The sequence below is a fragment of the Podarcis liolepis genome (assembly GCF_965112155.1).
Source record: "Podarcis liolepis genome assembly, chromosome: 3".
Taxonomy (NCBI): domain Eukaryota; kingdom Metazoa; phylum Chordata; class Lepidosauria; order Squamata; family Lacertidae; genus Podarcis; species Podarcis liolepis.
Window position 1 is genome coordinate 36,410,010 of NC_139557.1, and position 25,967 is coordinate 36,435,976.

Here is a 25,967-nt window from a genome sequence, read left to right on the forward strand (position 1 = left end):
CTCCTGAGTAGGAAGGCAAGAGGGCCTTTCCATTCTGCCCCATATTCATCGGATGCAGCATTGTTTACATTCGGCAGCAGTTCATCTTCCATCAAAAACGACACTATCTCACTGTCCACTGTGCAAAATTACCTAGCTTATGTAAGTTCCTTTGCCATTATGTTGCTGGACCTCATTCATTTCAGTGGAAAGGGAACACAACGCAAACGGGGAGTGGTAGAAATAATTTACATATCATTTGTGGATTGAAAGCAACAACGGTGAAGACTGATCTTATTCACTGGATTGAGTTCCGCTCCAAACATGGAAGGAATAAATGAACACTGGCCATTTTCACTCCAACTTCTGTTTTTTGTGGGCGTTCTCTGACATCCCTACTCCTGAGCAGACATAACTGCACTGCAAATATATGCAGGTTTCAGTTTTGAGAAGCAAAAGGGAGCGTGATATGAAAGGGGTGTCTTGCTGTATACATGGGCAGAAGCCTGGCAAGTCCTGAGGACACCAGGTTATCCCCAGAACCAGTAGGTTGTCTCCTGATTACCCAACCCAGGTTCAAATCTAATGCAGATGAAGAGCTGGAAATTCTGTGGGAAACCACCTCCCAACAGTAGAATTTATCCCAATGACTTCGCCCATTCCTATAGCTCAGGACTGGGGAACCTTTGGCACTCCAGATATTGCTGGAGTCCAAGTCCCATCAGCCCCAGTCTGCTGAAGCCCCATCTGCCCAGCTCTTCTACATCACATTAATTCTATAATGCCATCTATGTACATGTGTGCTTTACAAAGAACAGGCAAGACTGGCTCCTACTCCAATAAGCTTACAATTTAAAACAGACACAGGGGAACAACCGACAATGGGGCAGATACAAGTATGGGGTGTGTGTGATTAATGTAAATGTGAAGAGTTGCATCCAACATCAGCCATGCTCAGAGTAAATCAAATGCAATGCAAGTAAAATTGTTAGTTACCTTGAAAGCCGTTCCTAAAATTGGATCCATTCGGTAAGAGTTCTGGGATGTATTCAATGTAACCTCCAACGTAAAACTGGCTGAAGACATTGAGCCCAACCAAAGTTCCTGGAGATGTGATGGTTTTGTTTTCATGGTCATCCACCTTTCAGACAAAAGCGGAACAAAACCTGTTATTTGTGGAGCAAATTGAGTAGATCTCTTATCTCATCCTTATGTCCCCACAAGCTTCCAAACATGGAGAAACCACCAATAACATGTTTTGGATTACAGTCTAAGCTTCAAATCAATGAAGGGTAGAAGGCACTGCTGCAATTGAGTAGTAAATATATAAATAAGGTCTTTAAATTTCCAGGGTGGTCATTCGAAGAGCTTTTAGAGGTGTGCAAGTACGTCTGCTGATGTAGCAAGTTGTACCCCTCCCACCCCCACTTTCCACTCCCGCATCCTTATGTATTCTTTCCCAGAGTGCTCTAGAATTTCAAGAGCAATTTGTAAGGGGCAGTGTGTGTGTGTGTGTGTGTGTGTGGTGGGTGGGAGAACTGCTTTTGAAAATGGAGAGGGGCATTCAACAACCTTGCTGTATGAAGTCTTCAGGAAACAATACATAAATATATTTAACTCTTAGGATTCAAGACTATATATTTAAAGTTTCGTTTGTATGACAAGCTTAATAAAGGTTATATATAATACAGTGGTGCCTCGCAAGACGAAAATAATCCATTCCGCGAGTCTCTTCGTTTAGCGGTTTTTTCGTCTTGCGAAGCAACCCTATTAGCGGATTAGCGGATTAGCGCTATTAGCGGTTTAGCGGCTATGAAAGGCTTAGCGGCTTAGTGGCTAAAAGGCTATTAGCGGCTTAGTGGCTTAGAAAAAGGGAGAGGGAAGCGAAAAAAATAGCAAGACTAGCAAGACGTTTTCGTCTTGCGAAGCAAGCCCATAGGGAAATTTGTCTTGTGAAGTGCATCGAAAAACGGAAAACCCTTTCGTCTAGTGGGTTTTTCGTCTTGCGAGGCATTCGTCTTGCGGGGCACCACTGTATCCTGCCTCTTGCACCAAAGGAGCTCATATGTGGGTTCTTCTACTTTTATCCTCACAGCAACCTTGTGAGGTAATATGGGCCTATGGCCGTAATAAACTATCTATCTATCTATCTATCTATCTATCTATCTATCTATCTATCTAACCTTGTGAGGTAGGTTAGGCTGGGAGGCAGGGACCAGGCTGAAGCCACCGCCAACCACCCCACCCCCAGTGAGCTTCGTGGATACAAAGAAGAGTTTTATAAGCATCTCTTCCAAAGGAAGCGTTACCTTCATCCAGCCATCCTGAAGAAATCTGCCAAGACTGACCACGTGAATATGCCTTGTCAGATCTAGCAGCTCACTAATGATAGTGGCTGTTCCAGATCCTAGGTTGTAGCTGTACACCAGGCGGCCGTGGCGCAGGCCTAGCACTAAGAAATCATCGCCATTAAGACCTGGAGTAAGAATAACCACAAGGGGATACATTAAGGGAGTGAGTCTTGGGTCACATTACCAAAACGAAACGAGAGGATGCAAGAAATGATAGCCTAGATACCAGAGAGGGATTGCAGCTAACACCATGTGCCCACCGCTTCCCAAGCCAGCGGTTGAGAGGGCACAGGATGCAGAGTAAACAGGCCCAGAGTTCGGCTTCTTTTGCAAGGAGGTCATTGCAGGCTTATGGCATTTTGTAATGTTTTACTTTAGTTATTAACATGCAGTTTGAACAGAGGTCCGACAGGCATCCAAAGTCCACTGCTCCCACTTCAGATCTCTCCAGAAAAGCAAACAGCATCTCTGTTTCTACGTTGCCCTTATGCTTAATCCCACTCAAAAACTAGTTTGGTGACATAGTGAAACAGGAATTTGGGGAGAAGATTGTTTTTCTTCCAGAGAAGGGGTGATGGCACAATCAGCTGGAGGACCAGGGTAACTGACAGGTCATTCTTGTTCTGGCTAGTGAATGATGTTGGCTAGTGAATGGGGCTTTCAAGTTTTACCAGTTTGTTGATTAGCACAGAGGAAATCAGAAACTCTGCAAAACACAAGCAGAGGCTGGATACTTCTTTCCTTTGATGGATTTCCTACTTCATGCTAGCAGATGACACAGTAACAGTGCTTTCCCAAATCATTTGCATTTTTAATTAAAAGTTCATTTGAAAAATGCTCAGAAGCTCCAACTGGCTCCAAGAACTGCAGACAGATTGTTGACTGGGAACATACAACCCCCTTGCTAGAGCAGCTCCCACACTGGCTACCTATAAAGCCCTATACAGCTTAGGTCCAGGCTATCGGAAAAGCCTATTTCCTCATGTGAAACTGCCCAGGCACTGAGATCTTCAGGGGAGGCCCTTCTCTCAGTCCTGCCACCCTCACATGGCCTTCTTGGTGGCAGCTCCTAGGCTTTGGAAATCTCTCCCGAGAGAAGCTAGACTGGCTCCCTCCTTGCTGTCCTTCTGCTGGCAGGTGACAACTTTCATGTTCCAACAGAAACGGCTGTTTTTGAGGAATGGGCTGGTGCTGTGCTCTTTTTATTGTAATTATCTGTATGTGATCACACACACACACACACACACACACACCTCCCCACTTCTGCATTATTATTATTAAGGCGCATATATTAAGTTTAAGATTAAGCTTTGCTTAATCTAACCATGTCTTGGCCTCAAATTCTCAGCCACAAAGTTTGCTGATTGTTGTTTTTTATAAGCAACAACAACAATGTGGGAATAGATTTTGTTCCAGGAAAGCTTAGAGGACTAATTTTCTTCTTTCCTCACAGCTGAGAATCAAAGAATAGCAGGTATGTCTCTGTCTCTCTCTCTCTCTCTCTCTCTCTCTCTCTCTCTCTCTCTCTCTCACACACACACACACACACACACCCACACACACCAAGGTGGGGATTACTTCTGAGTACACATATATAGGAATGTGGAGCCAATTGTCACAGTGCAAAGCGGTCTTCCTAAACTTTCTCATGTTCCTTCCATCTAGTCTTCTGATGCCCCCTGGTGGCTTTACATAGATTAGTATACAGATGAAAGCACTAAGACATTTTCTCTTTCATTTTCTCTTTAGTTCCGTACCCAACAATCACATTTTATCATTTGCATGATACCCTACGCAAATCCCTTTCCACAGTTATACAGGAGGCTGCTTTATACTAGGTCAAGCCGTTTATCCATCCTGCTCTGTATTGTCTAGACCAGCCTTTCTCAACCTTGGGTCCCCAGATGTTGTTAGACTACAACTCCCATCATTCCTGACTGCTTGTCCTGCTAGCCAGGGATGATGGGAGTTGTAGTCCAACCATCTCTGGGGATTCAAGGTTGATAAAGGCTGGTCTAGACACAGGCTACTCTAACTGGTTTCTAACTGGTAGACGTTCTCCAGGGTGACCAGCATCCAGGGTTGTACAGGTGTGCCTTTGAGACAGAATAGCTGCCTTTTCTGAAATTAAAAAGTGACTATAAGGAATTTACTGGTCAAGATCTCAAAATAAACATTATTTTCTATGTAATAAAAATATAACAAATGCTATGTGCACTTCTGTTGATGGTTCTTGAGGTGCCCAGAAATCGGAATCCATATATCTATATCCCCCCATTTACTTTGTCTTAGCCATTTGAATAACACTCTCTCCCCAGAGAAACACGAATAACTTACCTTGACCCTTCTGACCAGTGAAAAATATCAGGTTGTCTTTCAGTGAAGAGTTGTGGTTTGCTAATTGAAATTTCAGTTGGAATTCATAGTAGAGGCTGATGTTTGGAATTGCTGAATAGGCTAGGAATGAGGTATAGCCAAAGCTATCTGTCCCACTGAAGTTAGGATAGGTAATATTAATAACTGTTTGAAAAACACAGAAAAGGAAAATGCCGTTGGGGGAAGCACAGGTGAACAGCAAGTAATGGCCTAGTTCATATATACGATTTCTTAGCATCCAGAATTGAGAGCTAGGATCAGGTTCTCCACACATTTCTCCTTTGTTTTGCAAGCCAGTTTCAGCATATCAACTGCCCCTGATTAGCTTAAGCTACCATTCCCTGTGGTTTGATATCCTTGTTAGTAGACTGAAATTAAACCACAGTTCCCCATTTGGCACATAACAGGGAACTATAGGTTAAGGGCCAAATTGATGACACATTACACAAACCCAGGCCCTTGTATGGCAGGTGGGAGGGGGGCTTTAACCCTCTCACCCCTGCTTTAAACTTCTCCCCCATAATCAGTGGTGGCTGATGACCACTGAGACTGGTGGTGCAGAAGGCCGGGAGTCCAACAGCAGGGGTGCTATAGCCAATGGCAGGGAGAGGCAGAGCTATTGTCAACTAATTCTAGTTATGACCCTTCTCCCTACCGAGTTCCACAAGGGCAACACTGAAACAAAGGAGAAAGCTGCTAGCCAGTGTGCCACTCCTGGTAGCATGTAAGGAGGCAGGCAAATGCGGGCTGATTAAGGGCAGTCTGAGGTCGGTGGGGCAGGGCTGCATTTGCCCTAATGGACCAACTTCCACCACCTATAGTTGACATGCTCCTCTTTCTTTCCACACCTGTATGTCTCTTGTGTCTGGCTGAAACCAATTTTGAAGAGGGTTGCCTCTCCAGGTCCAATGTAAACTCCAGGTCTGTACTAAGTTGATCTGCTTTAACTCACTACCCTTGCCCTGGTCCCTGCCTCTTCCTTTCTCTCTTCCACGCTTAACCAAGGCGAGGGAGTATTACTCACTGCAGAACTGCTTATAAGCAATGTCCAGAAAGACAGGGATTCACAGGAGCCTTTTGGTTCTCAGCCATCTTGGGCATGGCCGCACATGTTTGTAGCAGCATTCAGGAACATCAAAAACCATGGGAACCACATCACCCTGGGTGCAGGTACACATGTGTGAAGCACCATCTCCTGGTTGATGCCTGGCACTGCAAGGAGTCCCTCTCCACCACTCTTGTAAGTGTAGGGAAAGAAGTGGGGCTCTCAGTAGGTTAGCGGTCTGGCTGACTTAAATGGGTCCCATTTAAAATTGGTAGCAACTTCAAACATTCTAAACGAATCCAATTCAACTGAATGAACTGGAGGGAATGTTCCCATTGTTTGTTTGTTTGTTTATTAAATATATAATGCCCCCCACATCCTCTGACAGGGGCACAGGATGGAAAAGGCACAAACTGTAAACCAATTAAAACATCTAAAAAGCAACAACAATTCCAGTACAGAGGCATACTGAGGATTACAGATCCAGTGCACTAAACTGTATGTTCTTGAACATCTGAAAAGTAGGAAGCAGAGAGAAGTAATGAAGTCAATTTGCCCGGCAACAAAAAGGCTTTTTTTTTTTTTTTTGGTCATTTAACACAAAGAAGCTTCAGTCTATCTCTCTCTGTTCTCTCTCTCTCACTGCATTTGACTTGCTAAGTTCTGCATTCTTCTCTTACCATCGTTACAAAGGATTCCAGTCCTTCCATAGGGACAGAGGCACACGGTGTCTTGGCTGGATTTTGGAAAACATGTTGCTCCATTTCCACATGGGTTCTCCTCACAGGTTGAAAGCTGACATAATTTCCCAGAGTAGAGAGCAGAGCATTCACAGAACCAGTTCTCTGTATCACTGTTAAAATTTAAAAGAAGAGAAAGGTTACCAAATAGCATTTGTTAAGAAGAGGGATGTAAGAAGGTATCAATTCCCATTCCAGCCAGTGTTCATCGCATGCAGAACCATTTCCATTTGGCTGCAGTTCAGCGTCCAGCGTCCAGCAAAGACTACATTATTCAACTCATTTATTCCCTGTGGAGGAATTTTGCATAATTAATTGCGTGATCGATCCCATTATCATTATGTTGTTCCACACCATTAATTTCAATGCAACAGAAACACAACACAAATTTGGGGGGGGGGGGAGAGAAGTGATAAATTATGTACAAAATAAAAAAAATTCCTTCCAGTAGCACCTTAAAGACCAACTAAGTTAGTTCTTGGTATGAGCTTTCGTGTGCATGCACACTTCTTCAGATACACTGAAACAGAAGTTGCCAGATCCTTCTATATAGTGAGAAGGTGGGGAGGGGTGTTACTCAGAAGGGTGGTGGGAATGGGAGATGGGCAGATAGCTGAGAGAGCCTCTTGACGACTCTTAATGACTGTAATAGGTCTTACAGGAAAAGGCAAGGGGTGGGAAGGTGAGAAATGGTTTAGTTATGTATAGTGAGATAAGAATCCAATGTCTTTGTTCAGCCCAGGTCTTTTCATGGTTTTAAGTTTGGTAATGAGTTGTAATTCAGCAGCTTCTCTTTCCAGTCTATTTCTGAAATAGACTGGAAAGAGGCTCTCTCAGCTATCTGCCCATCTCCCATTCCCACCACATTGGGAGTTTCTCTGACACCCACACTACTTGTCTCTCTGTTGTGGGGACAGAGAAACTCACAATGCAATGATGTCTCATCACACGCTGGCCATAGCGATATGGGAACCAGAGACTGGGGCCTGCACCCTCTCCTTTCTTCCTCTGGTGTGCCAATGAGAATGTCAGAAACATTTGCTTCTGCTTTTAAACCAACCAGAGTTTCCTGTTACATCCAAACTTGGAGAAACTCTGATTAGTACAAACCAGTGCTGTGCAGAACCTTCATTTTTTAATTTTACTTTTTGTTGACTATATGAAGCAAGATGGGGAGGAAAGTGAGCATGTATAGAAACAGGGCACAGACAGGAGGGTTGCACTAACCATTTTACTACAATAGTTTCTTTTCACTTAAAACTTTTGGAAAAGCCCAATGCTCGCTTTGTAGCAACATTGTGTGGCCACATAATCAAGGCAGACAGCAACCCCAGCCTGGAAGACACTCTTCAAAGAGCACAGCACTGTTGCAAGCAGGTATGGGGCTTTTCTAGAGTTTTAAGTCCTCTCTGCTCACCCTAAGATAAGCTAGTCTGGTGCCTGCCACATACCACATAGTGAGCTTCATCACTGAGTGGGTATTCAAACCTTGGTCTTCTTGGTCCTTGTCTGACATTCTAACCGCACTAGTGCTATGACTTACACGAGTGAGAGAAGTGAAGGTCATGGCCATTTTCTGTTCCCTAGCATTTGGCACCCAAAAGACGGATTACTTCTGAAAATGGATAATGATGAGAAGGTCTTGCAAGTTTCCAAATTTAGCTCTCACACTGGCTCTGAGAAACAGTGAAAGGTACTATGTGTCCTGATTCAGGTGGTGAATATTGCCCCATACCATACAAACATAGTACTTGTGTTGAGGGACTGGCTGCCTATTAGACTTCGATCTAGTTTTAAGGTCCTGTTACTTACAACTCTGGGTCAGGTTACCTGAAAGACTGACTCCCTCCCCTTCTCCTTTTAATGCCCTGATAATGACCATTAAAAATAAATAAATAGAACCCACTTAGTCTTGTCCCAGCCTGAAGATTATCAGCTTGTGCTAGCTTAGTGGCAGGCTGTTTTACTAGAAGCACTGATGCTACAGAACACACTGCTAAAATACAATAAGTCCCATCTTCATTGGCATTCCCCCAGCTTTTGAAACCAAGGCATGATCTCTTGACCCAAGTCTCCTGTTTTTAATTGTGTTTAATGACTTCAATGGTATTGCTCTATTGTATATTTTAATAATAGATGTTTATATTTTAATGTTTGTATTTTTTTAATACTTTCTAAACCATCTTTAAGAAGTGCCATTTTTTCTAGAAAAAGAGGTGCTGGAACTCACCATGAACGCCTCCCTTGTTCTCTTATAATGACAATGGCACCCATCTGAGAGGTGCTTGAACAGAGTTCTAGCGAATTCTGGCTGAAAAAAGCTCTGTTTTTAGGCCTATTTTAGCCCTGGGCAGGTTGGCTTGATGGGTGGGGCCTGAATCAAGGTCACAGATCAGGAGTAACTAACATGGTGCCTTCCAGATGTGGTTTTTTACCTCCAACTCCAATTACCTAGCCTTTGGCCTCCTAGGTAGGACTAATGGGAGTTGTCATTCAGCAACACCTGGAGGGCACCACGTTGGCAGCCCCTGGTTTAGCTGATAAAAGCTAAGGAAGAGAGTCTTAAAGAGAGTCTGCTACATAGACAATGAAACAAAACACCTAACCAGATAATAAGGAGAAAAAGCTCCCGAGCCATGGAAGCTGTATTTATTAGCAAGAGAAAATGAGTACCCCTTCCTGACACTCCTTGTGCCTAACAGTTCATTAGTGTATTTCAAAGGAGCCCACCCACAGTTTCAAGGCGCAGAGAATCTCAGCTGGGAAGCCTTCCAGAATGAATCCGCTTGAATAATGCCTCCAGACAGCTTTTAAAAGAGAAATGGCTATCAGCTGCAATAATACATTTCTTATGAATAGCCTTTTGTGTGTATAGAGGTACCGCTGGAGAGGAGAGCCAGAAAGAGGAATGTAAATGGGTATGTACCACCGAACACCCTGTCTTTTCAATCATTTTGATAACTGTGGCATGCCACTCATCTGATCACATGGGCACCAGTCTCTCAATGGCTAGTCATTAAGCGCGCAATCTCAGAAATTCATTGGCACTATCCCCGCTGAATGGGATGGCACGGTGTTTTTGCACAGCTCCCACTCATTTTAATGGGGCTTCTGGTGGGAAACTTCTCAATGGCTTCTGTTCAAAGCATTGCAAGTGGGGGGAAGTAAGCCCCTTTGAACTAAGAGGGCATTGCATCTGATAAATCATTCATGGGATTAGGCTGCAAATATTTATTTCTGCATTTGAAAGTTAAGTTGTGAGTGCTTGGGGAAATAGCTATTCCCTCTCAAAAACAAACACTTGCAGTTCAAATATTCCTTTGCTTTCTTTTCACAGGATGCCATGCTGGGGCTCCTTAGTTATTTCCCCCTGATGGTTTTGGTTTTATTTTTATTATTTCCCTTACTCTGTCATAATCGTACGTGCCAAGTGTTACTGCCAGTTACCAAAGGAGGGAGAGGCGAGAAGAAGAAGAAGAGTTTGGATTTGATATCCCGCTTTATCACTACCTGAAGGAGTCTCAAAGCGGCTAACATTCTCCTTTCCCTTCCTCCCCCACAACAAACACTCTGTGAGGTGAGTGGGGCTGAGAGACTTCAGAGAAGTGTGACTGGGCCAAGGTCACCCAGCAGCTGCATGTGGAGGAGCGGAGACGCGAACCCAGTTCCCCAGATTACGAGTCCACCGCTCTTAATCACTACACCACACTGGCTCTCAGAGAGGGGGAGTGTGGGCATCACAAAAGGAGCATCAGTTGGCACCAGAACTACACCAAGCTCCCTGCACCTGGCCTGTCTCCCCCTCGCTGGTTAGGAGCAATGCCCTGCCTGTGCCGCCCTGCTGCCCACTACTGGCTGGAATTAGGAATCAGTACTACTGAGCCGGCGTACAGCTTCCGGGTCATGTGGCCAGCATGGCTAAGCCGCTTCTGGTGACCAGGAAGCTGTATGCCGCCTCCCTTGGCCAATAAAGCAAGATGAGCGCCGCAACCCCAGAGTCGGCCACGACTGGACCTAACAGTCAGGGGTCCCTTTACCTTTACTACTGAACTGGAGGAATGTGAAGTTCTGTTGCATGCATGGAAGTCTGTGACTGCAGCATACAGCAAGAAAAATGAAGCAAGTTGCAGCATTCTGAACATAAATACATAGGGACATATGAGAAAGCGGAAGGTCAATTAATAGCACATTGCAAAAGTTCTACTGTTTGAAACTGAAGGTAAGTACTAAGCAGTAGTTGGAGGTCATGCTGCTACAGATGCAGAAGAAAGCAATTACTCTGTCCCTTCATATTTCCCCTTTTCTGTACATAATCCTTCTCTGTTATTTGGGCTGTCCAGTCTTGTAGGCTGACCTTTTACTTTCCTTGATGATTCAGCTCTGCATTTTGTGTATTTCCTCGGTGATGACTATAAATTATGAAAGTTATAAAAAGCCTCCAAAAGTGTGAAATCTAATGCTATAAAACTCAATGCTGACATTTTTCAAATGTGCAGTAAGTGTGATTTTGAGAGTTTGGAAGCACTGGAAATTAACCTAACCAGATGATATGCCAGATGAAATGGATTCGCAGTGTTAACAGGGGGAGAAAAGCCTGCCTTACAGCCTGACCTTTACCGTTGATACAAAAGGTCACTTGCTCTCCATTTTTCCAAATGGGATGGGGTTAAAGAGACCCTATGGGACTAGACTTTGTTAGATTAGGCATTTAAGACATTAGATTAAATAGGAGCTTGCTCCCTCATCATAACATGGTGAAAGATTCTTCAGAATATGACCTTACTTGATGAGATCATCTCTGTAAGACATGTTAAACTTGGATTTTATCAGAGGGTGCATATTTAGGAAGAAGAGCTCACTAGGCAAAAATGACACACACATTTCATATAATGATAAAACGGTAGAGTTGCAAGGCATCCCCTAGGGTCATCTAGTCCAGCCCCCTGCAATGCAGGAATCTCAGCTAAAGCATCCATGACCGGTGGCCATCCAACCTCTGCTTAAAAACCTCCAAGGAAGGAGAGTTCACAAACTCCAGAGGGAGCCTGTTCCACTATTGAACAGCTCTTACAGTCAGAAAGTTCTTCCTGTGCTCAGTTGTAATTTCCTTTCTTGTGACCTCCAAGAGCAGGCATGAGAAGGTAAGAAGAGCTCTGCTGAATCAGGCTAAAGACTTACCTCCTCCAGCATTCTGTTCTCACAGCGGCCAAATGGATCCCTATGAGATGGCTCTGAATACCAGCCTCTGGGGAGCACAAGTAGGAGAGTGCTGTTGTGCTCATCTCCTGCCCGTGGACTTTACATGGGCATCTGGTTGGCCACTGTGCGTTAGCGAAGGAAGGACTAGATGTGTCATTGATCTGATCCAATAGGGCTCTTACATGAGTTGGCAACAAACACAACAAATACCTGGAGCAATGGACTAAGACAGGCATAGGCAAACTTGGCCCTCCAGCTGTTTTGGGACTACAACTCCCATCATCCCTAGCTAACAGGACCAGTGGTCAGGGATGATGGGAATTGTAGTCCCAAAACATCGGGAGGGCCAAGTTTGCCTTTGCCTGGACTAAGAGAAGGCCATATATGGGAACAGAGGAAGTTTCTGAAAAAATGAACACATGCAAAAGCACACAGCATGCATTTGCTAACCTCACACAGTGCTGATAGCTAGCAAAGAAGCAAGACAGAGGTACTGTACTGTTAGAATGTAGGAGCCTGTCTTATACCAGGCTATTCGTCCATCTAGCCCAACATGATCTACTCTGACTGGCAGTGCAGCCCTTCCCTCCTATATGGTCCACTCTTTAAACTGGAGATGCCAGGATTGAACCTGAGATCGGTATGTGCTCTACCACTGAGCTGTGGTCTCTTTTTCGCACATATACATTTCTTTTTTCCTATGGTCATCTCTAGAAAGAGATCAGAGTGGGATGAATGTATCTGTCCTGAGCAATGATAGTCTCTCTCATGCCTTCTTCAAATACTAAAAATACTATTCTCTGCCTCTAGCACAGACCAGTGCATTAGATCTAGGTAAAACACAACAGCACATTGGCCAGGAAAATTAACCGTTTCCTGGTTAAAGCAGCTGTCAGCTATAAGATTGACTAGGGCCAAGTGCAGGGTGTATTTTTTATATTAATATCATGGATGGTTTATTTGTGGATTAGCATAGCGTGCCGCAGAAGGAGCACTATTTGCTTGCATAAATGTCTAAGGACAGGTAGGATTGTGGGGGTGTGGGGAGAAGAAGAGTGTTGTTTACTAGACCTTATTAATTTGTTTTCCTCCCCAGAAGCACAGAGAATATGCTCTGATAGGTTTGTAAGTGGAAGTAATTAATATCATGCATTGCATACTGAACAGGTGCCTGCAGCTTTATCATTGCGGAGTTTCCTGGGCCTGCAATTTGTCCCTTCTGCTTACACTGGCAGCCATCCAAAGAAGCTGTTCTTTGCGCAGAAATAAGACTGCATGTGTAGAAAAGGGTGCGTGGAATGTCATGCGCAGGGACCAGCATACTAAGCTGGTGGCAATACAGGAGAAAACCCACAGCTCCACACTGAGTAGGGCAAGTTAATCTTTAGCCATGTGGAAACTTGGACGCTGCCCATTTCCAAGGCAGGTATAATTATTTACAGGCACCATGTACGGAGTGATGGATCAGTGCAATTATCTTTTCTTTTTAACCAGCAGAAAAGTCAACAAGGGACTTCAAATTCATCTCTTACGTGTAATCTTTTCAAATTTGTCTGACAAAAAAAATAGAGGGGGAAACGTAATCAAAATCATGAAAGGACCTGCTGAAAGAAATGGAAAACAGGTTTCGTTGGTTTAATTGTTTTTAAAAGGAAACATCTTGGCCTAGTTTGCAAGTGCTTCTTCACAAGATGCGTAATTAATTTGTGGAATTTGCTGCTGCAAGGTGACTCATGGGAATGGAGAGGCTTTTCTTTCCCTCTGTTAGCGACATTTGGAGGCGCGTGCCAATCCTTTTGAAGCCCAAAGAGCACTTGTCACACACAATGGGGGGGGGGGGCATGAGCAAACCTAGGGGAACCCCAAAGTTTGCAGAATTTTTAAAAAGTGGAGGAAGCCACTAACAGGGCCACCCTAATGTATCATGTAGCACTTGTTCTAGGTACTTTGCATTGTGAGGGCTTGCTCCTGAAATGTGGCTTATAAACACTTCGGATGAATGTAAGGACTGGGTGTTGTAAGTGGCCATGGAATTACAAGTGTTTGTTAGCAGGAAAGAAGCAGAAAACTGGGGAAGGAGGACACAGTGGGTGGCTGGAACTCTGAACCAGAGTACTTCGCAATGCAAGATTTTGTCGTGATTCGCACTAGTCAATGGCCATCACTCATGGAAGCTGTAAGGAACCTTCATGAGAGCACTTGATATAAGTTGCTGGAGAGCAATAGCAGAAGAGAGCTGTTGCCTTCATGATTTGCTCATGGACTTGCCCTCCTCAGTATATTGTTTTTCAGGTTTTCATAATATCCCACATATTGAACTAAATACAGAATATTTTCATAGTCCTGACTCTTGCACCTTATCTCAGTCTGCAGTGACCATCAGTTGCTTCAGACATATCTTTTTGCCCAGGCTTTCCCTGACCCATAAGGTCAGATTCTGATTTTTTTTGTTTGAATTCCTGTTTTTATTCATTTTTAACACTTTACTGGTTTCATGTTGTATTTTTGTTTCAATGAAACTTCAATGATTGTTTATATGTTGTACACCACTTAAGAGATATTTTAAAATGGTAAATGGTTTATAAATGGTTTTTAAAGAAGTAATAAATAGACAGTGTCTCTTCCCATTTCCTTTTTATGTTATTAAAACCTGCTTTTACCTGTGGGCAGTTTGGCCATTGTAAACCTTTGCTCCAATTCATCAAGGCTCATCTTAAAACCCTAGGTCTTCTTTTATTTTTTAAATTGGAATCAGTTTAAAAGAGGGAAAAGATGGAGCTCATAAGATATGTTGTCCGTAGTGTTAAAATGAAAGCCAGCTCTGTTTTTTGAGGACTTGGCTGTAATCCTGTTCTTTTTGCTGCACCCAGATCTTGGTAACAACAATACAGCTAATGAGCCAAGCTCTCCTTTCAGCTATAACTATGCACCCTACAGACAAGAGTCAATAATATTTGAAACGGAAGCTGCTGGACTGATGGGATCACAGATTTGACCTGCTTTCTCCTTAATATATGGAGTGTTTTCATTCTTTGTACATGTCGCTTGTGCTTATCAGGGATGGAAAGCTCAACTAGTTCAAACGCTTCCTTGCTACTACCTTCACACAGGGCCAATAGGTGACTGTCAAAATGAATCCCAATTAGAAGATACCTTAATCTGCACAAGGCGTACCTTCAGGGAGCCTGCGAGTGCACACATAGGGAAAACCAAGCGGGGGTGTGTGTGTTCAAGCTAATATATATCCAATAACCTTTACTCAGGGTCAGCTTTAATCATTTTATGACGATCCCTGCCAGAACAAAATACAAAGGCACACAAACTTTCCTAAAGAACAAGCAAGGAAACTTAACATGCTTTCCTTTTTTAAAAAAAGGACAACAGCAACAGTAAGTTGGTTTTCCTGCACATCTTGTCATGTTCACTTAGCCACTGTAGTCCATACATTGGTAACCTTGAGACTAGATTGCTGCACTGTGCTCTATGGGAGACTGCCCTTGGCCCTGATACGGAATCTCCAGCTGGTGCAGAATGCAGTGGCTTGGACTTGGGAGCAAACAGCCAGTAGCCTGTAAGACCTCTGCACTAGCTTCCCATATACTACCAGGATAGGTTTAAAGGTCTTGTGTTGTTACACAAAGCCCTGAACAACTTGGGCCCTTACATCCCAGCTTGATCACTTAGAGCATCCAGAGGAGTGTTGTTAGTTGTGTTACGAAGGCCCGAATGACATCACCTCCCAGATGTTGAGTATTTAGTGTCACTGGTCCCATGCTGTGGAACACTCTTCCAGTCAAGATGCTTTGAGCCTTCAGATCTTTTTATGCAAACAGAACTATGCAGTCTTGAATCATATGCATCTTGAATTGGGGGAGTGGGGACACCATTTGCTATTTCCACAGGCAGACCTTGGGTTGTTCCTCTTGCTTCTTTGCACCTTCTCTACCTGAGCAGCTTGCCACCCAGGGAATTACTAAGTGCCATTAATTTCAGTGGTGCCAAATTCCGCAGAATCCAGTTTTTAAAATCAAGTGTTTCTGCTTAGCTTTGTTGCTAGATGGTGTTGTTCTCTATCATGGCAATTCTCACAAGAATCAGTTTAATCACATCCATTAGCAGATTAAGTTGATAAACATCTAGAAGAGCCCTCCTGTTTTCTTCCCTTAAGTGTCAGTAGCAACACCAGGGTTTTAGATTCAGTGTTAAAATTGAAGGTGTAAATAGCTGCTGCTTTCAAGACTGTGAAATGCATTATTCTTTGAGATAAATATCTGCCATTACATTTCCAAATAGCAAAGCTGAAAGACAAACGAACCCCGCCACCAAAACATGCGAAGTCTTGCTCAGTATGCCAGTTTAGCTTTCTTACGTTAGACTCATTTCGGTTTGACAAAAGTTCAGCGATATGTAATTCTGTTCTAAAGGCAACATGATTTCGAAAGAATATGAAAATTGCAATATGTGCCAGTTCTTATTTTGTTCTTTGCAGAAGGAGTGATGTTTATAGCTACTTGGATTGCACAACATATTAACATTCAGGCATTGGGAGGGGAAAAAAAGCAATCTCCTGGGTTTGCAAATCTAGGCCAGTGTTAAAATCCCAGTTATAGCCGAAGGATCTCAAATTGGTTAATAGTGCATTTTTCCTCTAGTGATATTGAAGTGTAGTGGTTAGAATTCTGGATTGGGACCAGAGAGACTGAGGTTTACATCTATACTCAGCCATTTCCTTGGAGGAAAGGCAGAATATAAATGTAGTGAATAAAATATATAACCACCCCTAAGATTAATTATAGTCAGTTTCATGTTGCTAATGGCTTGATTACTGATGTCCAATAAATCCACATTAAAAGGATAACTAGAACTGAAATAGAATTATATAACTGAACTGTAAAAAGTCAAAGTACACAAAGACAGGTTTTCACTTAAGTTAGGCCTGCACAACTTCTGGCTCTCCAAGCTATACATAGCTCACCAGCCGTATATTTTGACCTACCAAGTACAACACCCATCTCCTTTTTACAGTCCCAGCAGGCTGTTATTTTACCTGCCATAGCACCATGGCTGGTGCGCTTGGATGGGTTACAAGTTGTACAGGCCTGATTTAAGTCCAGTCTCTCATCCAAACTTTTTGAACCTAAATGCCATATTAATGTACCACAGCTCCCAATTTTTCTGCCAGAAGAAGATCCAGTGCTTGGGTGGGAGACTTCATGTGCTGGATTTCTAGGGCATATTTATAGCTGCAGTGGTGTACGTGGTAGTCAGGTATGTAGCTTTGCATATACAATAATAACAGTCCAGTGAGCTGTATACAATGCTTTCAATGTTTTTTCAGATATCATCAACACCACCACCACCACCACCCTCTGTAAGAACACTGAAGGGAATGAAAATCCCATTGGTTGCACCAGAGGTGTAAGAGGGCCTTAAGTGTTTGGATGCTGAGAAATCACACCAATGTGATGGATACCCCGGGATATCCAAGGCCTAGTTATCTCTATGGCAAAATTAGGTGCTCTGGTTTTGGTGTTCCATTGTGCCAGAAGCAGCTTAGTCATGCTGGCCACATGAACTGGAAAATCCGTCTGCAGACAAATGCCGGCTCCCTCGCCCTGTAAAGCGAGATGAGAGCTGCAACCCCAGAGTCGTCTGTGACTGGACTTAGCTGGGGTCCTTTACCTTTACCTTTTTAATTCTTCATCTCAGAACTGTGTGACATCAATCGGTTGTGTAACAACAACAACAACAACAACAACAACAATTTATGCCCCACCCATCTGACTGGGTTGCCTCAGCCACTCTGGGCTGCTTCCAGCATAATGTAAAAACACAACTAAATATCAAGCATTAAAAACTTCCTGATAGAGGGCTGCCTTCAGATGTCTTTAGAGAGTCATGTAATTGGTTGTCTCTTTGACATCTGATAGAAAGGTGTTCCACAGACTGAGAAGACCCTCTGCCTGGTTCCTTGTAGCTTCACTTCTTGCAGTAAGGGAACCCTGTCAGAAGGCCATTGGAGCTAGACCTGGTATAGACCAAGCCTCAAGAAATAAGAGAACATTCAGAAAGGGAAGGATAGAGGAAAGGAAAGCACTGAAAGGAAAATATGGAACATTTTCACCTATGGAAGAAGCCTAGGTAAGAAGACCAGATTAGAAGGACCAAAGGTTTCTCATATTGGCAAAACAGAGCCTCCTCACAAGGATCTCATTATAAGGCAGGAAGGCATACATGGGGCATACATGGGGTCATAGTACAAGAAATGCAGACCCAAGACGTTTGTGTGCTAAAAAATGAGGTGACTTTTCTTTGGAACAATAAATTGTTTCCTCAGGGTTAAAAATATTCTAGGGAAGGAATTGTTCCAACAAAAGGCATTGCAGCTACACTACAGCCTACAAATTGCTCCCTAAGTCCTATTTACAGAACGGTTGTAAGAACTCAAAGCGTGCAGAGCATATTACAAATGTCTAGTGAGTGCTGTTTGTTATAAGGGTGCATTGAGCTACTTCGAGTTTTGCTATCAGTAGACGAAGCAAATGTTAAAGTTCTAGGCAGCCTAGTCAAGTGGCTTCATCCATCAGGTTTCAAAATTGTTTTATGACAATTTGTAATGTTTATGGTTCTGGCAAGTGCCTCTAATGTAAACGCTGTAGCCATAAGGATAAAATAATGCCCTCGCACTAATACAGTAAATCAAAACTACACATGGAGTTTAGCTCTTAGATTTTTGCTCCTTTCATTTAAAGATATCTTAATGGACTCTACTGCAATAAGCCACTGTACATTTGCAATAATGTATTGTTGATTTTTAACACAAGCTCAAAGGCTTTATTGAAATAATATTATACAGTATTACTGTATATGCTTTAAAACAATGGTGTAATGTAAGTTAGAAGCAACATAATAATCTGCAGGATCTTAACATTATACTACTATTATACGGTAAATTGCCTGGTTTGTTTTTCTTCTTATTATATCATCCAAACAGTTCTCTGCCAGGGCAATAGAATAATAATGTAGAAATCTGAGCATTCTCCCTCTCTCTTACACACTGACCACACATGTAATGAAGTACCAGTTTATTATTTATTTTCAATGCAGAGTTTATTCTTTACATAAGCAGCGACCAAGGATAATGGCTCTGCATCACAATCTCTTTTTAATATGATTTTTCCTCCTGCAATATACATTAAGAGCTAGCTAAAGCTTTGCTCTGAGCCAGAGTAGTGGAGTGGTTAATGACTTGGATTAGGACCTTGGAGACATGGGTTCAAATCCCCATTCAATAATAAAAGTCGATGGGTGACTCTGAGGCAGTCAATTTCTCTTGACCAAACCTAACTCCCATGGTTGCTATGAGGATAAAATGAGGAGCAGAATATGTCTGCCACAATGAGCTCATTGGAGGAAAGGTACAGATATTAATGGAATAAATAACTCGGTTGAAAAACTTCTGCTTTACTTTAGAACTCAGATTCAAGCACCTTTTCATGCAGCAAAACAGTCCAGTTTTGCCACCAAGATTACCCTCAAAGGGGAGCCTCAGCCAAAGCTTCCTGGCAAGCACATTAGTATGACATGTGGTTTCAAGCACTATTGCCACATTCACATTTACAGTTTTAGGTGTAATATCCAAGCATTATAAGGCTTACTCCTAAAAATATACTTACACCATGAATTGGAATCCAGTGCCCATTGCTGTTTGATTTACGCTGCATAGACAAGAAGCGAAACTGCTAGCTTTCTGAAAGCACCCACTCCCTCTCAGACAGGGTGCAAGAGATAACCTAAAATCAATGTCTTGCCACTAGAGGCAACCAGAACCTTGGACAGCACCACCCCAGATGGACTGAAGAAAATGATTCCTATTAATATTTTGCTGTTTGGAAAACCAGCGACCAGTGAGGAAAAATATTGGATTCAGAATAGACATGCCTCTTAATGTAGTACAATCCCAAGAATAAGAGCTGTCTACAAAAAAAATACAGGTGTCAGTTCTTAAGAGATCCTCAAAGCAGCATCCAAGCTGCTACGGACCTGCATTTCTAACACAGCACGCCCCTCCGACTCCATCACGACATATCATTTTTTAAATCTGAGGAGAGGTGCAAAACTTGTTTTCATATACAGTGGAACCTCGGGTTATGTACTGTCCTCCTTACGAATGCTTCGGGTCACGAGCTCCACTAACCCGGAAGTAGATGCCCCTACTTGCAGACTTTGCCCTGGGACGTGAGTGGAAATTGTGTGCTGGTGGCACGGCAGCAGTGAGAGGCCCCATTAGCGAAAGTGTGCCTCATGTTAAGAACAGTTTCAGGTTAAGAACGGACCTCCAGAACGAATTAAGTTCATAACCAGAGGTGCCACTGTAGTATAGTATGTGTGTCAGGGGGAAGGTCAATTTCTTTTTAAAGTCCCACCCCCCCAAAAAAAACCCACCAGCATTTTAGTAAACATCTGTCGATCTCTATCCAAGATGTTTTGCCTAATTTAAACATTTTTACTAGCAAATTTTCTGCAATATAATGTGTTTTTACTGTATTATTATTTGGACACTTTCCCCTAATATAATGTACACATTTGGTTGGAAGAATGCCACACAAAATGAGCAGCGTGAATTTCAAAGGAAGTATGAATTACGTAGGCTCATATTAGGTAGGCTCAAACCAAACCACATTTTGCTGCCATCCTTAGCTAGAGAAGAGGCCTGGACCTGTTCACCATGAATGAAGGAAGCTTTAGAAGGGGCTTACCTATCTTTGGAAAAGCTTGGACATAAAACTGGGTAGAAAAAGAGGAGTGGTATGATCCAGTGTATTCTAGCTGGCAGACTGGTATTCCTTTCCTTTTTCAGATACACATTCCATCTGATTTCCCTGTTGGCCTCTTGCTATTGATCAGATTCCCATAGTGACTGGCATTTATACCAAAGTGCACTAGATGGCAGCAAAACCCACATATACCTTCAACCATTGTTAAAGCACAGATGGAGATTTTGTTTCACAGATCTGTGGGACTATGTGGGAAGAAAAACTCAGTGACATAAAATTCTGTTCTTCCGTTTACATTGTGGTGGTTGGGGAAAAAGTCTCCCCCCTTTTTCCTTTAAATGTGGAGCCTGCCAATTATTCTAGGGAAATATTTCCACGGCAGCCTGCCACCAGGCCTGGATTGCTCCAGTATCTCCTCTGATAGCTTAGGTGTAATTACAGGGGCAGAGGGAATAAAATGTAGTTTCTTCTCCTAACTCATGAAAGCTCTCAGGATCGGTGGGGGGAAATGCAATAACGCCACTAATGGCGCTAAAAAGTGTTTTTTTCCTCTTGAAGTCACTTGACAGGGTTTTATGTCGAGTGAACAGATGTGAGAGTAGGATACAAGAAAACATAATCAAGACTGCCTTAGGGTAGTGCAATGAATGCATTTGAAGCAGATTCCCCAGCTGTCCTTCTGAAACGGCGTGGCCAAGAGCTGATGGTGAAAAGCTATCAAAGATGATCTTGTGGACGCTGAGCTTGCCTCAGGCTCTCCACTGTCCCTGCTCCCTCGGACAGCTGGTAGGTCTAAGCTTAGTGACTTAGACCGTCTCCCTCATTTGTAGCCTCCACCTTCCTGCCTTCCACGGTCCTGAAGAGTGTGACCGTATTCCTGCCAGGCTTCTTATGCTAATGCAGCTTTGTGAACCACCCAGTCCACACTGCCCCAACATGTGACACAGCCTGCCCCATGAATAGGTAGGGGTCAGAGATGGAACCAGGTGATATGAACTAGGGGGGAACGGATGTCCCCTGAATGTGCATCTGTCCATAAAATAAAATTGCCACCTATACATGTCATTTGACAGGAGATTAAATGATGGCAGCAATAAAGAAAAGCATTTTGTAACCCAATTAATCCATCGATTCTTATTCTGCATGACATGCTATTCATATGAATAGGGCAGAATTCTGCATTGATGTTTGAATATGAAGATGAGAAATCTCTCCGTTTCCCATATTTCCTTCAGTTAAATTGTGGACTGTGAAAGGGAGGGAGGGAGGGAGGGAGGAAGGAAGGTTGAGAACAGAAACCTTGAGCTCACCAAGGCAGTTGCCATAGTCCTGGAATGGCATGAATCAAAAGCTGGCATACAGCTGAATAATCTCTTGATTTCATTAATATGGCCTAATTTCAAGCATAAATGAAGCTAATGGCTTAAGGACAGGGCTAATGAGGAGTTGAACTGCTCTCATTGAGCTAGACAGAGAGGCAAGGACATTGGAGATGAAGTCGTGATATCCATTTCCAGAGTTTTCCTTTGGCTCCCCATATGTGACTGAAGTACATTGAAATGAATCACCTTTTTGTGTGTGTGTCAAACAGAAAACCTGAATGTTAGACAAGCAATGGAAATGTACCACTGAAGTAATGAACCATAAGAACAAGAGCTGGTTTTTACTAAAATTTCCCAAGTGGTGTAAAATTACTCATGGGGGACAAAGAATTCTCATTACCTCTTAAATACCAATAAAAATCCTCAAGCCAGGCTTATTATTGCAGAACTTCTTATTAAAGGAATGGGCCATGCCTCTCTACAATTCTTCTTCAGTTTAAGCTGATTCCATTCCTCCAGATTCACTGTGGACACATAGCTGAGTCTGGGAGATAATGGACCCTGCTAAGCTAAGGAGCTTGCCCTTTGGAGTGTGGGAGTGGAATGATTGCTATATGAAAACAGCAAAGCTGTCTGTAACTGTACAAGTGCATGTCTGGAATGATAAAAGTAGCTGGGAGGCTTTGAGCTCACTATCTGCTGCTTGAGACACCAAGAAGGATTCCAGAATACCTGTTTCCCCAGCTTGTAAATCCCCAAGGCATCCCAAGATGATCTGAACCCACTTCTGAGATTTGATCTGCAATGGCTTTGCATTGGTGCCAGTCTTCCTTGCTTTGCCTTCCCCTCTAACAGACTTACCAAGTTGTTAGACAGTGGTGGAAGATGAGCAAGAGAGGACTATCTCTTGGGTGTTTTTGCCAAAACTCTGACCATTCATGCCTGCAGTACAGGCTCAGAACCAACACTACCAAAACAAACCTTGGGAACCTTAGTTTCTCTGTGCTCATTTCTTGAGGAAAAATAAAACTAAATTCCCTGTTGGCTACAGAGTTCCTGTTGGCTACAGAGGCTTGAAGTTTAACTAAGGGGCCTTCATTTCAGACAATCTATGGGGAAAATGTGGGGAAGGGGATGAGGAAAGCTGGCACTTGGGAAGGTTAGTACTGGCAGAGAAGCCTTCCTAGGCGGAATTTTCTTAGCTGGAAAGCAGCAGCAGCAACCCCCCCCCCGAGTTTTCTCTGATAGTTCTTCACAAAAAAGCTGATAAAAAGTGAAGTACAAGAAAAATAATTGTCACAAGAAGAAGCCTGAAGCTGAGGGGAGGCAACACTGTATGCCACCCTAAATGCCTTGGGAAGGGTGATGTCATGGACTGGCTGGACACAGAGGAGTCATGGGGGAAACTAGCTGAGGAACTGCTGGGGCAAGAAGGCTCAGGGCCTGAGGATTGGTGGTGGGACAATGAGTGGTTAAAGGAAGAAGAAGGAGAAGATTTGGAGGTGGTGGTGTTGGAAGCTGAAGAGGTAACAGGGTTTAGTGAGAAGTGAAAAGGGAGAGTCTGTGGCAGAGAGAATTGCAGAAGCAGAAGCAGGAGAGGAGGCCAAGAGGCAGAGGTGAAGAAGTCAAGATGTCCTCCTGCTGTGACAAGCTCTCCTCCCCCAGGACCAAGAGAGGTATGAAATGGGAAGAGCAAAGGCAGCCACGCAAGCGTAGTCTCAGATTGTTTGGGAAAGACCTGGGAGAGCAGGAAACTTAGGCAGCTGTGGGAAGGCAGCGACCTTCTGTCTCTGCAACTGCCTCACAGGGGCAAGACCTATTGACGAAGAGTTGTGGTGCTCATTAGGCTTGACACTCCTGAGCAGATCCTGATTTTTCTAATAAAGAATTAACTTCAGTTACTTCAAGCTGTGTATCTTGCCTCCCCCCACTGCATCCATAATCATATACACTCCAGGAACCCTGTCCTATTTCAATAAGAGTTTTGGCAATGCCCGCACCACCTTTCAAGTGTTTGCATTCTCCTCCACTATCACCGTCTTAATTCAGTGAAAATGGAATATACTTGAAGTGCTGCTGGCAAAAATATTTATATCTGATGTTCAATAGCATGCCCCTCTTAAAAATGAACTATCACTCACAAACCTCTTCTTATACGAAATAAGGCTTTGTGTTTCCCCATTGCGATGATATTCCAAGGCTTCTTTAATAGAGTATTACTTTTTCTCATAGTCCTGAGTCTTTCTCTATTGAGAAATAACAAATAACTGCATGATTCCTCCCCCCAAACACCCCATGCACACACTTTTTAGGACAAACAATGTGAATCAAGGAAATAATTATTTCCTGTCATGATTCAACTCATAAGGTGAACTTGAAGCAAATGATTTCTCCATGAATTTTGACACATGGCACACATGGATAATTTATTAAATTTATGATGCCTACTCAGGATATAGCTTATTCTATAATATGTATAAGAAGCAAATGTATTTAGCAACATGAATATAGGCTATTAGACCTTTAAAATATGCCCCTCCAAGTGAGTTCCAAAATGTCTCCTTAAAAGGTTAATTTCCAAAGTTATCCTCTTTCCACAGTATAGAAAAAAGGCTATACATATGGTAAGTTAAAAAATGGTTTACTTACAAACTCTTCAAAGGTCAGATTCATGTGCTTTCCCACATGCTAGCCAGAAAAGTTGCAAAGGCAGTAAAACTTAGCTTAGTTACAAAGTGATAAAAGCTCCTAGATTATTGTTATAGGTAGGAACTGAAGAGTGGCTGATGAAAGCCGTGCTGTTGAGCTGGAGCGATCAGCTCAAACCTCTTCATATGCTGAGTTTCTCAGAAAGACTGGGGGTGAACAATAAACTTGATTACCTATTTCCTCTCACGTTAAGAGGAAGTGACCTAATCAAGCCTAGCAGGACAGCTTATTCTCTGTTTTTTAACTTCTTTGTGCACTAATTAGACTTAAGCATATTGGTTACATGAGACTGCTTATCCCACAAAATCATGGTTCTTCATAGGGATGGATTAAGCTACCTGTTTCTCTCTCTGTGTTTTCCAATCTTAAATGCAGCTTTCCACATTTCTACAGCAATTAGCATCCCCCCCCCTCAAAAAACAAACAAACACACATCCTCATTTTAGTATTAATTTCTCCAAAGAGCTACATATTACCTTTTTATTGAAGATTTTCATGGGTTACAAAAGTATGTGCATTGTCTCTTTTTTCAGGTCATGGAATCATTTCTACTTATCAGTTACATTCAACGTGAGACATTAATTTTGCATACAGTATAAGGTTGGGGGAGATGAAAGGGGGAGAGAGGGTGAAGGGGTGGTAAAGCTTACATTCCGTGTGGGGTTTTTGCATCAGTATTACTTGGCAGTGAGAGAGATTGGTGGGGGCAGAGCATGGTTGATTTTCTTTCATTGATAAGATTTGTTTGTGGGGGGAAGGATTGTTGGGTCAAGTTAGCCATATTGATTTGTATGCTGAAATTTTGCTTAATATATGGAGAACAGCATCATAAAATCTGGAGAACTGCAGAATTTGAAGGTTAGCTGTGTTTTGCTTCGCATATCCGTTCAAGAAGTGCGAATCGGGAAGTTTCTCATTAAAATAAAAAAGTTGCATCCCCCCCCCCAGCACCCCAAGTAAGCAAGTTCACAGTCAAACTCGACAGGTCAGAATGGGATCAGCGTGTTGCCTTCAAGTACAGGGCCAGTGAGTTATTTAAAATGTTGTAGTGAAAATGGAATCGGAGGAAGTGAGCTGCTTCTAATCTGATTTTCACATTATTATTTTTTGGGTGAGCTTTACTCTCAGACAATATAGCCTCCGCAATCAAAATGATAAAAACACAAACATGCACGCACTCACTCACTCACATAAGCAGTGATCAACAGACTGTAAGAAGCTGCCATCTGCAGGGCCTCAAGTCAAGCGCTAACTTTCTGTAACGTTTGATTGCTAACACGCCAAAGCTACTGTGTCCTCAGGAGGAATCAGCAACTAATAAAAATTGACTGTCCTTCCCTCTGTGCAGTAGCTGGAATCGCACCTCCAGTTAGAACTTGTCATCTAGCATATATGTTTTCGGTCCTTTCTTATTCAGCTGCAGTCTCTCACCAGATGGTACCACACAACCAGCATTCCTTATTGGCAGT

At 42.9% G+C, this 25,967-nt stretch overlaps 1 protein-coding gene across 7 annotated transcripts in view; it reads right to left on the minus strand.

Moving 5' to 3' along the window:
- The window catches only part of EYS (eyes shut homolog), a 471,327-nt gene that overhangs the window by 20,788 nt on the left and 424,572 nt on the right, over positions 1-25,967 (minus strand). For all 7 annotated transcript variants that reach the window (XM_083495822.1, XM_083495824.1, XM_083495825.1 and 4 more), the window contains 4 exons: positions 6,432-6,604; positions 4,668-4,850; positions 2,289-2,455; positions 976-1,120 (listed from right to left, as the gene is read on the minus strand). In XM_083495822.1, the coding sequence (XP_083351948.1) occupies positions 976-1,120; positions 2,289-2,455; positions 4,668-4,850; positions 6,432-6,604 (668 nt within the window). The remainder of the gene's footprint in view (positions 1-975; positions 1,121-2,288; positions 2,456-4,667; positions 4,851-6,431; positions 6,605-25,967) is intronic.